Below are 14,050 nucleotides of genomic sequence, written 5' to 3' on the forward strand. Positions count from 1 at the left end.
TAATTTACGTAATAAATACAGAATGGAGTGTGGTGAGTGTATGTACAGTGTGTGTGCAAAGTGTAGTGTGATAGATGAGCAATGTTTTATGTATACAGTGTGTGCAGTGTGTGTGCTGTTGAGGTATGTGGAACAATCAGAGGTCTTGTGCAAGGGTAGAGTCAGTGGGGGGAGGCGGAAGGGGGGGGGGGGGGGGGGCGTTGTTTTTGTGCCGTGTGGACCCAGTCCCGATGGACCCCAGTGTCCTGCCAGAGGGGAGTGGGTCACAGAGACCGTGACTGGGATGGGACGAGTCGGCCACAATCTTTCAGGGCCGTTTTAGGGCCCTGGAGGCGTGCAGGTCCTGTAGGGATGGCAGTCTACAGCCGATCACCCTCTCAGCAGAGCGGATGATGCACTGCAGTCTGGCCTTGTCTTTGTCTGTGGCGGCGGAGAACCAGATGGTGATGGAGGAGGTGAGGATGGACTGGATGATGGAGGCGTAGGAGAGTCATTCTCCAGAAGTACATCCTCTAGTGTGACTTCTTCGAGAGGGAGCTGGTGTTTAGTTCCCATTTGGGGTCCTGGGAGATAGTGGTGCCCAGGAAGCGGAAGGAGTCAACAGTGGTCACTGGGGTGTTATTAAGTGTGATGGTGGGAAGGGGGGCTGTTTTCTTGCTAAAGTCTACAATCATCTCCACTGTCTTGAGAGTCTACAATGATCTCCATTGTCTCCATGGACTAATCGCCCTCGGAAATGAGACTGATGAGGGGGGTGTCGTCCGCAAACTTCAGGAGCTTGACAAACTGGTGGCTGGAGGTGCAGCTGTTCGTGTACAGAGAGAAGAGTAGAGGGGAAAGAACAGCCTTGGGGGGGAGCCTGTGTTGATGGTCCTGGAGTCAGAGATGTGCTTGCCCAGTTTCACGTGCTGCTTCCTGTCAGACAGGAAGTCTGTGATCCACCAGAGGGTGGGGTCGGGCACGTGCATCTAGGAGAGCGCGCCCTCCAGAGTGAGTGGGAGGATGGTGTTGAAGGCAGAGCTGAAGTCCACAAGCAGGATCCTGGCGTAGGTGCCTACGGACTCCCAAGTGCTGGAGAATGAAGTGAAGTGCCGCCATGTTTACTGCGTCGTCCACTGACCTGGTGGCTCTGTTGGCGGACTGCAGGGGGTCCAGGAGAGGGGCTGTGATGTATCTCAGATGCAGCAGAACAAGGCGCTCAAAAACCTTCATTGCTACAGGGGTCAGGGCGATGGGTCTGTAGTCATTGAGGGCAGTGATCCTTGCTTTCTTGGGGACGGGGATGATGATGGAGCTCTTGAAGCAGGCTAGTACATGGCATGTCAATAAATATGTAAATCAATAATAAGTCATTGTTCTTTTTTCCAGATGTCAATGCCATTTTATTTATATAGCACCATTCATAAAAAGAGACAGATAAAAACATAAATCATACCAACACAGTGAGAACAGATTTAAAATAAACTATAAAAGTAAAAGCATTTTAGATAGTGTAAAATAGAATAAAAACTATAAAACAGAATTCAAATTAAGAGCACAAATATATTAAAACAAGTAAAACTATGTGGTAAAAGCAATGTTAAAAAGTTGTGTTTTAAGATCTTGCTTAAAAATTACCTGCCTCTTAGTCCTGGCTCTAGGGACCATTAAAAGCTCAGTGTCAGAGGACCTGAGGGACCTACTGGGTGAATATCTTAAAGCATATCTGGTATGTATTTAGGTGCTTGATTATGTAATGACTTATAGACTAATAAAATAATCTTAAAATCTAAAACTGACAACACTGACTTCTGGTCTTAGTGAGGACATGTGCTGCAGCATTTTGAACTATTTGGAGTACTAGTCACATTCTTAATATGGGCCTCCAAATTAAGATCTGAATCAAACATAACACCTAGGTTTCTGACTTGGCATTTGCTACAGAGTCAAGGGCAGCGCTCAATTTGGCATTAAATTTGGTCACTAGGTCATTTACATGTGACAGCCCCACTTCAGGGGTTGTTATTCAGGGGTTGTTATTCAGGGGTTGTGTTCATCATTATTGCAAAGTTATCGGCTGCTGCAGAGTTCAGGCTGCGTTTCTTATCCAAGTTAATCTCAATTTTGGGTATCAGTGCTGTAAAAAAAAAATACAAAAGTGGTCAGAAACGGCCTGGTTACTGATAGAAGATGCAACAGTCGTGAGACCCTTTGAGATCACAAGGTCAAGGGTGTGGCCTTGTGAGTGGGTCCAGTGATGTGCTGACTAAAGTCCATTGAGTTCAAGAGGTTTATAAAGTCCCTGACCTTCGAGTCACCCTCATTATCAACATGCAGATTAAAATCGCCTGTGATGATAATCTTATCATAGATTGTGTGATATGCTTCTGCAGCTCAGAGCGTCCATAGCTATGGTCGCTGTCCCTCCCCCTTTTTTCCCCACTTCTAGTAGACTGGAAGAAACTAGACTTGGGAGGAGAGGCTTCAATAAGGACTGCTGACCCATTTTCATGTAGCCAAGTCTCAGTTGGAAAATACTGTCTAATTTACGTCCACATATAAGATCGTTGATGAGGAACGTTTTCCCAGCTAGGGACCTGATGTTCAGAATTTCCATTGATATATTCTCTGGATAGAGGGGCTGACTCGCGCTACACTTTGTTAGAGGCACAGAAATCAAATTGTCTATGGATCCTCCATTTGGTCTGTCACTGACTCTGTAGGATCTTGTAAAAGCAAGGCATTGGGCAATCGTGTTTATAGGCCTACTACTAGAGACACGAGGATCACTAAAAACAGACTTTTTATTTTATTAAACTTTTATTTTACCTGGGAAGTCCTATTGAGACAGAGGTCTCTTTTACAAAGGAGACTGATGAAAGGTAGTTATTATGTCAAAAATCCCACCAGATCCATTTATGTACAATGTGTCAGTAGGATCGGGACCTAGGAGAGATGGATTGGTAGAATTTTCAACAGGATGTCAGCGCCTGAGGGAAGAAGCCATGTTCTCAGAGAGCAGCCTGTCCCCCAGCTGATTTGGGTGGAGACCATCACGTTTCAGTAGGCTAGGCCTCTCCCAGAACAGGTCTAAGTTGGAGATGTAGGGGACTCCTAGAGAAGCGCAGTAATCCTGTAGACAGGTGTGAAGCCCAAACAGTCTGGACCATCTCTCTGCACCCCTTCTGTATGTAGGGGCCCAGAGATGAGGATCCGTTTTCCAGTGTTTAGCAGGGAACTATATTGCTACAGTGGTCAGGGTGATGGGTCTGTAGTCGTCCTTGCTTTCTTGGGGACGGGGATGATGATGGAGCTCTTGAAGCAGGCTAGTAGGCTACTTGGCATGTCATAGTGAGTTTGTTTGCTAGCTTCCTTCCTTCATCTACCCTGGCATTCCCCTTCCCCTTACTTTTTTTGACCTCTCGTCCGTCCTTCACGTCAAACAGCTAGTAGGACTGGATGGGCCATAGACCATAGAGTTTAGGGTTAGGGTGAGGGTCAGGTGTAGATTTAGGGTTAAGGTTAGGGGTTAGGGTCTTCCTTAACCCTAAACTCAATGGTGTTATCGCTAAACTGCGAAACGCGTAGACGCTCCCGGGTTACATTTGGCTGTGGCTATTTAGGCCTCCTTGTCGCATAACAGCATTCCTAGCGGACATAAGGGGAAAGTTCATTTTCTTACCCCTATCTACAAGAAGCGCACCATGAACATTTTGCAACAGGACAGCATGGATTCGGAGTCGGAATATGACTTCAAAGATCTAATAAAAATAATGCCCTATTATGCTTGACATGTTTGTTAATGCTTATTCCCTTAAATAGGAACACATAGCTGAACGTAGGCTGCAGCATCACGTTGATAAATTGGCAAACATGTAAGTTACAGGCTACGTCCGGATATGTGTGATCTGGAAAGATGTTCCTGCGGTAGCCTACAGTAGGGGTACAATGTTGAAATTTGTATATATACAAATTTGTATATATACAGGGGCCAGTCTTATTATGAATCAATTCTAGGCTAGTTCGTATGGTAACGTTATTTCAAATCACCACATGCTATGACAACCACACAAGAGTCATCAGATATCCGTGCGCGTAATAATGACCGACGTCACAATGGCTATATAATTCTATATAAGTAGGCAGAGTTGAATATTGTTTCAGAGTTTACTTCACATTGACGGACAACCTCATCCTTATACAACACGATTAATCAGCAACTTGTAAACAAAAGTTTACAATTCATATTTGAAGACTTTGAAGATATTTGAAGACTTTTAAATATAATATCACCTGTAAGTGGTAAGTACATTTTATTTATAAACCATGTGCTGTACAATAGGAAAATTTAAGAAAATTGGAGTAAAGGAACAATATAAAACATTACTATACAGAAAAAACTATACAGAAGGCAAACACACTACAAAACAAAAGTGTTTACGGACCAGACATGTAATGAGGAGGCAGTGGGGAACAGAAGCTGTGGCGCGCAGAAAATAATTGTTTCTTGCACTCTGTCTCAACAGAGCCCCTATGGATTCTAAATATATGGAAAATAAATCCATGGGTGAAGCCTCTCCTTCAAACGGTTCCAACTTGCAGGAGGTAACCTAACACTATGTAACATCATCTTACAAAAATTATATATATATATATATATATATATATATAGGCTATATATATATATATATTCCAGTTGATCCATTAACACAGTTTTGTCATCATTGAACCTGTCTTGCAGAAAAAGCCGATTGAGCATGTGAATGGCCAGAAACAGGGTGACCTGGCCCCAGCGTTCATATCTACAGCCTCCACGGAGAGCAGTGTTGAGGTTTACCTTGGCCTTAAATACCCAAAGCCTGAGATGAACCAGCAGAAGGAGAGTGAAGCTGAAGAGGCCTCCATGGCCATCGAGGACCTCATCAAGCTCAGGATTGTGGCCCCCAAGCCCATTGATGAGGTCATTGAGACCCTCATGGGCATTGAGGAGGCCAGTGAGGACCCCGAGGACAATGACAAGATCTTTGAGGTCATTAAGGAGGCCTTCAAAGAGGTTGAGGAGTTCATGGAGAAGGTAAATGAAAACCCCAAGGTCCTTGAGGAGGACATTGAGGCCCCCAGGGTCATTATGGAGTACATTAAGGCCATCTGGAACATGATGGACGCTATTGAAGCCCCCACCGTCATCGAGGAGGCCATCAAGGAGGCCATTGAGATCCCCAAGACCATTGAGGAGGTCATCAAGGAGGACATTGTGGCCATTGAGGTACCAAATGTCATCGAGGAGGCCATCAAGGAGGCCATTGTGGCCCCCACTGTCATTGAGGAGCTGATCAAGAAGGTTATCGAGGCCCCCAAGGTCATTGAGGAGGTCATTGAGACCCCCATGTGCATTGAGGAGGCCAGTGAGGCCCCCGAAGACATTGACGACATCTTTGAGGTCGTTAAGGAGGCCTTCAAAGAGGTTGAGGAGTTCATGGAGGAGGTAAATGAAAACCCCAAGTACCTTGAGGAGGTCATTGAGGCCCCCAGGGTCATTATGGAGTACATTGAGGCCATCTGGAACATCATGGACGCTATTGAAGCCCCCAACGTCATTGAGGATGTCATCAAGGAGGCAACTGGAGCTCCCAAGGCCATCAAGGAGTCTACTAAGGCCGCCAAGACCACTGATCCCTTTGGAGAAGCCATCAAGGTAATCAAAGATGACACAGTGCAGGCCAGAGCTGAACTGCAAGAGGAGCGCAAACTCCATGGGTTCAGCAGGAATGATGAATTAACCACAGTCACAGACTCCCGTGTCACGGTCACACCAGCTCTCTCTGAGGTAAGGAACATGGACTTGAAAGCAAAATAATGATGTGAGATTCATATGTTCTGTGCTTCCTTCTAAATTAATCACGATTATCCTTTGTACTTTAAAAATACCTTTAAAAAAACCTCTCTCCCTTTCTCACTCTCTTTCTCTCTCTCTCTCTCTCTCTCTCTCTCTTTCTACAGCTGCTGAAAGAGGAGGACCACCATAAGATGGAGCTTAACATGGCGGCTCCTGCTGAGCTGATCGTCCAGCAGTCAGCAGGTTAGACATTTTGGGTGTTAGGGCATCTATTTCTATATATCATAATATGATCTATATTTCATATCAAACAATTGTCATTCTCTCTACACAATACTCAATTTAGAGATCATTTTTGCAGAGGAAGTGAACGAAAAGAAAAATATGATGAAGAAGAAGAAGAAGGGGGTTCGTAAATTCTTCAGCGGCCTCTGGAAGATCATGACCTGCTCCTCAAAGATCCCAAAGGATGACTGAAGTTGACAGAGCAGCACCAGCAACCCCCCCTCAAACAATATCCATTGAATCCTTCCAACCAGACCCCAACCACCCCTGCAATCCATTTAATTACCCTGCACAACCCTTATGCCTATCCAAACCTTCTCCACTATATCAATATTCTCCATAAACCGGCCCACCGGTATATATATTTAAATCAATAAATATGTAAATCAATAATAAGTCATTGTTCTTTTTTCCAGATTAGTTTACATTTTTTTTAAAGTGATAGGCCTACGTACATTATACAGTTAAGGGATACTGTACAGTAGCCTACATCTAGGCTACTTTTGCATGTACAGTACAGGGCAGTTGCGTAAAACAACCGCTTCTTCATTCAGCAATCATATTGATTGCAAACAGTGACCTACAGCCAGCTAACGCTAGCCTCCCATTTCTAGTATTTAACCTACTTAACATTTGCTAGCTGGACACATAATGTTACCTTACTAGTCATGTGATTTTGTTAAGTCATTAATAACTGGCTGTATAATTTATAAATACAGTAATCCACAATACTGGATCTTGTAAGGTCAAGATAAAACTTGTGCCCAGAAGGCTGCCCATTGGCTAGTGGGGGCGAGACGTGTGCTGCACCCACCCAATAGGGTCCAAAGACAACCACCAATGACATTCACGGAATTCACGAATACTTGTTAGAGTATTGTTTTCATTGGACAACACAAAATGTCCTGTTTAAAGTGAAGCTGTCGCGGGGCAGTCGTCAGTTTTTAATTGTACATGACAACAGCAACAAACTATAAAGTCTTCCGTTAGTGAGCTCCTGGTTGGAGACTTGGCCAACGTTAGCTATGAGAAGACAAGCACTTACGAAACACAAGGTAAACACTTCTGCCAACCAAGCGCCTGAATTCTGATTCATGAAGAAACTGCTAAGGCTAGGATCATATTAACGTTAGCTACTTCAATTGCGAGTTACAGTAGCATGCTAGACTGCTAGCACTATGTTGTAGTCTAGATCAGCCTAACGTTAGCTAGCTAACAGCAAATCGTGGGTGAATATATCTTGTAGCTAGCCTGTGTGGATGATGTGGATATACATGTGTTTGAAAGAGAGGATTCAAAACAACATACAGGATAGCATAGTGTTTGCTAGCCCTGGTCCAGGTCGGTATAACGTTACTATTCAGAGTACGTACTGTACCCCGGAGTAGCCCCGAATAGTATGCCGACCTGGACCAGGGTCTAAAAAACACGAATGTAGCTGTCTAGGCAGGCCCAGATGGAGAAGACCACTTTATACAGGTTGCGATGATGGGTGAGAGCGACTCCACTTGTGATAAGCACATAATCAGAGATTTTTTTTCAAAAAAACCAACTGAAAAATAGTTGTAGTCAAGGTTATTAATATGTACATTGAACGACGACTTATCGTCAGCTCATCACCATACCATGCTATTTGTATGCTAGCCTTTCAATGGCTGAACTCCTGGCATAGAGTGACTATGCCAAGTCTTTGAAAGCTGAGATGTGAACACAAACAAAACACAGAGGTCGAATACCTCAACATTTCAAAACTCAGATGGAAGTAAAAGGTATGTTTTTGATTGACAGGTGATCTCATCTGGGAGACTCACTGCAGCCGGGCGGAGCCAGACACCAAAGAAGCGGTGAGTTGACACCACAACCCCCCCCCCCCCATAGGTGTGAACTGTGAAGCCAAAACTCGACTTAGATGTCGCTTCTCTCGCACTGTGCTCTGTAGGGTAGCTGTGAGAAGTCGTTCCTCTGCTGAGCCAGCCTACTCCCTCTACTCCACCGACTCAGAAGACCAGGTTAGAACAAGCTGACGGAGAGAAGTCCTCTGTAATTTGTTTATAAATTGCACCACTCTCACACTTTCTCTCTCCAGTCACGAGTCATCATCATCTTTCATGACTGCCCATCTGTCTCACTGCTTTCCACTGCCCTGGGTGAATGTATACATTTCTTCCCCCAAGGTGACCATCATTCACAAAGGACTGGATCGATGCGCTGCACTGCTTAATGGCATCCTGCAGACCGAGAAAACGGGTAAACATTTTGAGAAAGTCATTACATTACATTTAGCAGACGCTTTTATCCAAAGTGACTAACAATAATTGCATTTAATGTAGGAAAAGCCAATGTACTACAACTAACTCACAAGTGCATCTCCTGTATAAAACAAGTGACTAAGAGCGTAATCTAGTGCTGAAGGCAAAGTGCCAGCCGTTACAGGGAGCAAGTGTAGGGAACCGAGAAGGGAAGTGTGGGAGAACTTGATTCTGGTGGTTGAACACCAGGCGAGCAGCAGCTTTCTGGACAAGTTCCAGGGGTCTAATGGCTGACGCCGGCGCCACAGCGAGGAGGGAGTTGCAGTAGTCCAGGCGGGAGATTACCAGGGCCTGGATGAGCACCTGCAACGTTTCATCAGTGAGGAAAGGGCGAATCCTCCTGATGTTGTAGAGCATGAATCTGCAGGAGCGTGTGACGGATGTGATATGTGCAGAGAACGACAGTTGGTCATCCAGGGTCACACCCAGATTCCTTGCAGTCCGAGTCGGCGTCAGTCCTCTCTAAACCTCGATCTGTCTTTTTTACAGTGTGCATGGATATTTTGTCTTCCAGACGCCATGTCAAGCTCTGCCAGTGTTGGGAAGGCTGGAGTGGCAACATCTCGACCGCTAAGCACTCTGGGAAAGGAGAGGGGACAGACAAAGAGTAGGAAGCAGACAAAGACAGTTAAAAAGACAGGTGTGTCAATTGTGCATATGTGAAGCCTATTTGTTTGAGTGTGTCAGTGTCAGTATGCAATTGAGTGACAAGTATGTGTGTATGTTGCACCTCTGTATTAGGGCTGGGTATCGATTCGAATTTCAAGAATCGATTTGATTCCGATTCACAAGGTTCAGAATCGATTATCACGATTCAATTCGATTCGATTCAATATCGATTCGGTTAGTGTTACTAAAACCTGTTTTTTTAGCTGTAACCTTAATTACATGACTGCCAACACATCAATACTAGAGCTGGGTATCGATACTGATTTCCAAAAATGAATGAATGAATGAATGAATGAATCATTGAATGAATGAATGAACTATTCATTCCTTCATTTATTCATTCATTCTTTCATTAAATAAAAGATCGATTTTGGGATTCATGAATCAAATGATTCAGAATCGATTCAGAATCAATGAATCGATTTTTTAAACCCAGCCCTACTCTGTATGCCAGCATTGAAAGCTCTGATTTCAGTTCCAGCTCCGGTGCAGAAGATACTCCTGTCCTCCCAGTTGAATCCTGGGGTTAAGAAGAAAGGTCCAATCAGAACATCAGAGCCATCATCCGATACCAAGTTCAACTGTCACTTGACCACCTCCACACCAACCGACAGCCCTGAAAGACTCCCCTCTAATAGCACTGGGAACACGGCCACCAGGCGGCCCTCAGTACCGCCAGGCTCCTCAGCTCCACTAGCCCAGCAAAGAGACCCCATCCCTGGGGTCACACCATCCCACCAAGGGGATGCACCATCCACAGCACTGTTAGCCTCTAAGAATGGAACTGCCTCCCATCACCCAGTCTCATCCGCTGACCCCCCGATCTCTCTCCATACAGCCCACCCGTGCAGTTCTATTTCTGGGGGTCAGGCTGCTGCCCCAGGGGGTTGTGGGTTGGGACGTGTCCTTCCTCTTCGTGTTTCCTGCACCGGGAGGCCATCCCAGTCACCTCCCCTGTCCCCTCACAGCTCTAAAGCTGCACAATCCGGACCTCGACCCCCTCTCTCTCGCTCTGGCGCATGTGAACAACAGCCCCAACCTCAACCATATTTCCATTCCCAATCCCACCCTCTCTCTCACAGTCTCCCCAATGATCGAAGTCACTCTCCCCCTTTGACTCGCTCCCAGTCCCAGTTCTTCGCTCACACTGACCACTCGCCTCAGTCCGACCTTCAAATTCACACCAACGTCCAGCCTAACCTGCAGTCAGTTAGGTTAGTTAACCCTAACGCTAACCTGCGGTCCCAAACACAGTCTGACCCAGAGATTCCATCCCCAGCTTGGACAGGGAAGGGGAGCAAGTCTGCTGGTAGCCAGGATGGGGTGACGTCCCCTGGGGCAGGTCACAGAGAGGGTGCCGTTGCTGGTGACGTCGGAGAGAACGAGGATCGAGAGTGTGACGACGTCATGCCGGTTAGAGACACTAGCGCACAGACCAGCTTTGACCAACCCACTCCGGCTGCATGCACTTGCTCAAATCCACACGCACACCTCGGACCGGCGCGCGCACACACTCGTTCCAACGCAGAGGCGCCACCTGAACAGGCCTACACCCACCTGCCCCCCCACCCCCACCCCCTGCTGTGGACAAGCGCCGAGGGCTGGAATCCAGAGAGGATGGCGTGCGAGGTGATGACTGTCCAGTATCTGCTTGGGGAACTGAAGGCTTTGCTCGCTGGCAAAGGTAATCGGTCAGTCAAATAAACAGTCAGTGATTGAAGTGAATTAATCAATCAACCATTGATGATAAACAGTCCATCTCTGAATAGCTTCCGTCCCTTTCCATGTCCCTGTCTGTTCCCTGCCTTGCCCTCTTAACCAGTCCTCCCTCTCTCTCTCTGTCCATCTCTCCGTCCTCCCTCACCCTCTCTCTCTCTCTTTCTGTCCTCCCTCTTCAGGCGGTGTAGCGGAGCGTTTGGTGTCTGATCTGGAGCAGACCGTTTCCCTCCTTCCTGTCATGGTGGGCAGCACAAACATCCAGGCCGAGATCGCTCTGGTCCTCCAGCCTCTTCGAAGCGAAAACGCACAGCTACGCAGGTCACTGGAGTGTTCCTGTCATGCGTCCATATTAGACATGTCACATAGAGAGAAGAGCTATTGGTGTGTGTTTAGGCTAGACGTGTCACATACTGTAGAGAGAAGAGCTATTGGTGTGTCTTTATGCTAGACATTTCACATAGAGAGAAGAGCTATTGGCGTGTCTTTATGCTAGACATGTCACATAGAGAGAAGAGCTATTGGCATGTGTTTACGCTAGATATGTCACACAGAGACAAGATGTGTGCTGTGTGTGTGTGTGTTGTGTGTGTGTGTGTGTTCACGTCTCCACAGGCGTGTGAGGATACTGAACCAGCAGCTGCAGGGGAGAGAGAAGGCGGAGAGAGAGACCAGGTCTCTGCACTGTGACACTGAGAGTAAGACCGCATGTTTCAGCTGTGTCTGTAGCCACCGATGATTTGGGCTCTGTGACCATCCCTGTGCTGGGACTTTTCTGTCTGTATCCTAGCTTGTGTCTTTGGGGGCGGCTGTGACTCAAGGGGCAGATCAGGTCGAACAGTGACCGCAGCGTTGGCGGTTCGATTCCCGCCTCCTCCTGTCCACATTTCGAAGTGTCCATGAGCAAGATACTGGACTGCAAAATTGCGCCCAATGAGCAGGCTAGCGCCTTGCATGTGAATGTGTGTGTGAATGGGTGAATGCTTTCTGTTAAGGTAGAAAGGTGCTATATAAGTGCAGTCCATTTACCATTCTTACCAATACCTGTACACCATTGAACAAATGAAAAAGGATATCTCTAAGGATGTTATAAATGATGATTAAGTGATAAGTAATTATTTATAGATCACTTTTCATACAGTGTGAGTCAGTGTAACACAAAGTGTCTGTATCTGTGATGAACCCGGTGTCCTTGTGTCTCTCCACAGTGACGGCTTTGCAGGTGGAGCTCAGTGATACCGAGACCCAGCTGCAGCATGTACAGCTGGACAACGCACAGCTACGGCAAGCCCTGGAGGACACACAGAGGAAGCTGGAACAAAGTGAGACTGAGAACAGTCGCATCAGCATGGGTAACTACTCACTGTCATAAAAGGTTTGCTTTAGCATTAGGCCACACAATTTACAAATCAACTAACAATCAAAGGTGGAAACCTAACGTGTGTGTGTGTGTGTGTGCGCGTGTGTGCGTGCGTGCGCGCATGTATGTATAGAGGTGGAGGACCATGGCCGCAGACTTGAGGAGTGTCAGAGGGACCGTGCTGCTTGGGAGCTCATTGCCCAGCAGAGGCAGGCAGAGATTGTCCGACTAGAGCAGCTTCTTAGGTGTGTATCTTTGTGTCTGTCTTCTGACCATGATTGATGTTGTTTTTTGTGTGTTTTTTAAATATTTTTTTTATATCTCACTCTTGTCTTTTGTTGTGGTCTGTGTACCTCCCATCTCTCCCATCTCTGTCAGAGTTGCACAGGTTCCTCCTATCGTGGAGTCTTCAGCAATGACAGACACCCCTCAGTCACGCCCCGTCCTCACCAGGCATGCTCTGGACCGATACCAGGGTCAACAGAATTCTTTGGAGCATGACTCGGACCCCGTCAGCCAATACCTGAAGTCCCTGGATCAGAGGGGATGTGGACCAGTTTCCCCACCCTGTAAAGGTCCACCACAAGCGGCTCAACGCAAAGACACACTCCCGGGACAGAGTGGGTTAGGGTCTAACACACTCCCAGGACAGAGTGGGTTAGGGTCTAACACACTCCCAGGACAGAGTGGGTTACGGCCTAACACACTCCCAGGACAGAGTGGGTTAGGGTCTAACACACTCCCAGGACAGAGTGGGTTAGGGTCTAACACACTCCCAGGACAGAGTGGGTTACGGCCTAACACACTCCCAGGACAGAGTGGGTTAGGGACTAACACACTCTCAGGACAGAGTGGGTTAGGGTCTAACACACTCCCAGGACAGAGTGTGAGTGTGTCAGCAGACCACGATTTCAGTGTTTGTGTGCCTGTGGAAAAGAGTGTGTGTGCTTCTTTTGACCAGAACTGGAGTGTGACTTGGGAGGGAGAGGAGGATAGAGGGACTTGGCATAGGTCACAGGGAGAAGGAGGGACTCCTGATTCTTCACCATCACGTCTTAAAAGGCTGTCTGGGATCCTCCAGGCACTCCATCAATCAAAAGAATGCTCCTCCCACCTCAACAAAACCAACAGCTATTCTAAACGCCTCACCCTCTCAAATGTACCCATGAGTTCTCAGCAACACCTGGAGATTGGGAACGCTCCCACCCCCGACTCCCGCCTCTCCTCATGTGACGTCAGATCCCTGGCGTCTGATTGGAGTGTGGGATCAAGCTCGACCTTTGACACGCGTGACGAGCAGGAGTTCCGTAACGGGCTGGCCGCTCTGGATGCCAGCATCGCCAGCCTGCAAAGAACCATTCAGCAGGACCTGAGGAGATGACCCTAAGATGAAGATGACCCTGACCCACAGCACACTCACAGCGCTAAGCAGACCTGGGTCACTCCAAATATTATTTGTTGCCTTTTTAAATTATTTGTCTGTGTGTCTTGATCTTGTCTGGCATCATGTAACCAATGGTGCTTCTTGGAAAACTGCAAACCTTCTGTCTGACACTCTAGGTAGATTTTTGAATAGTATTTTGATCCAGGTTTGACACACTCACACATTTGTAAAGGTAATCATTCGGTACAATCTTGCACCCCACAGACTGGGATTTGTCTTATGTGACTTTTATGTGATCTATTTGTATGTTGTATGTTGAAGTGTTTGAATAAAATTTGAAATGTTTTTTCTCGCCCCGGAGGGAGTACAATTTCTGTCTGTCTGGTCGTCCGCACCATGTGCGTGTATTTGTTATTAAAGTATTTAGCCAATCAAATCGCGTTGGCCAGGTGCACCCTTGGAAGAACTGAAGATCAAGATCAAGCAGTATGTACCCACCACAATAACAGTAA

At 46.7% G+C, this 14,050-nt stretch overlaps 1 protein-coding gene across 1 annotated transcript; it reads left to right on the top strand.

Moving 5' to 3' along the window:
- The first annotated feature begins 7,088 nt into the window (after positions 1-7,088).
- On the top strand, positions 7,089-13,553 carry ccdc14 (coiled-coil domain containing 14). The gene is made up of 10 exons (XM_084454018.1): positions 7,089-7,155; positions 7,889-7,944; positions 8,040-8,109; positions 8,275-8,347; positions 8,924-9,016; positions 10,607-10,762; positions 10,977-11,115; positions 11,410-11,492; positions 12,003-12,146; positions 12,934-13,553. The coding sequence occupies exons 1-10, from the start codon at positions 7,126-7,128 to the stop codon at positions 13,533-13,535; spliced, it is 1,446 nt and encodes a 481-aa protein (XP_084310144.1). The 5' UTR covers positions 7,089-7,125; the 3' UTR covers positions 13,536-13,553.
- The last annotated feature ends 497 nt before the right edge of the window (positions 13,554-14,050 follow it).

The sequence above is a fragment of the Borostomias antarcticus genome (assembly GCF_949987555.1).
Source record: "Borostomias antarcticus genome assembly, chromosome: 19".
Taxonomy (NCBI): domain Eukaryota; kingdom Metazoa; phylum Chordata; class Actinopteri; order Stomiiformes; family Stomiidae; genus Borostomias; species Borostomias antarcticus.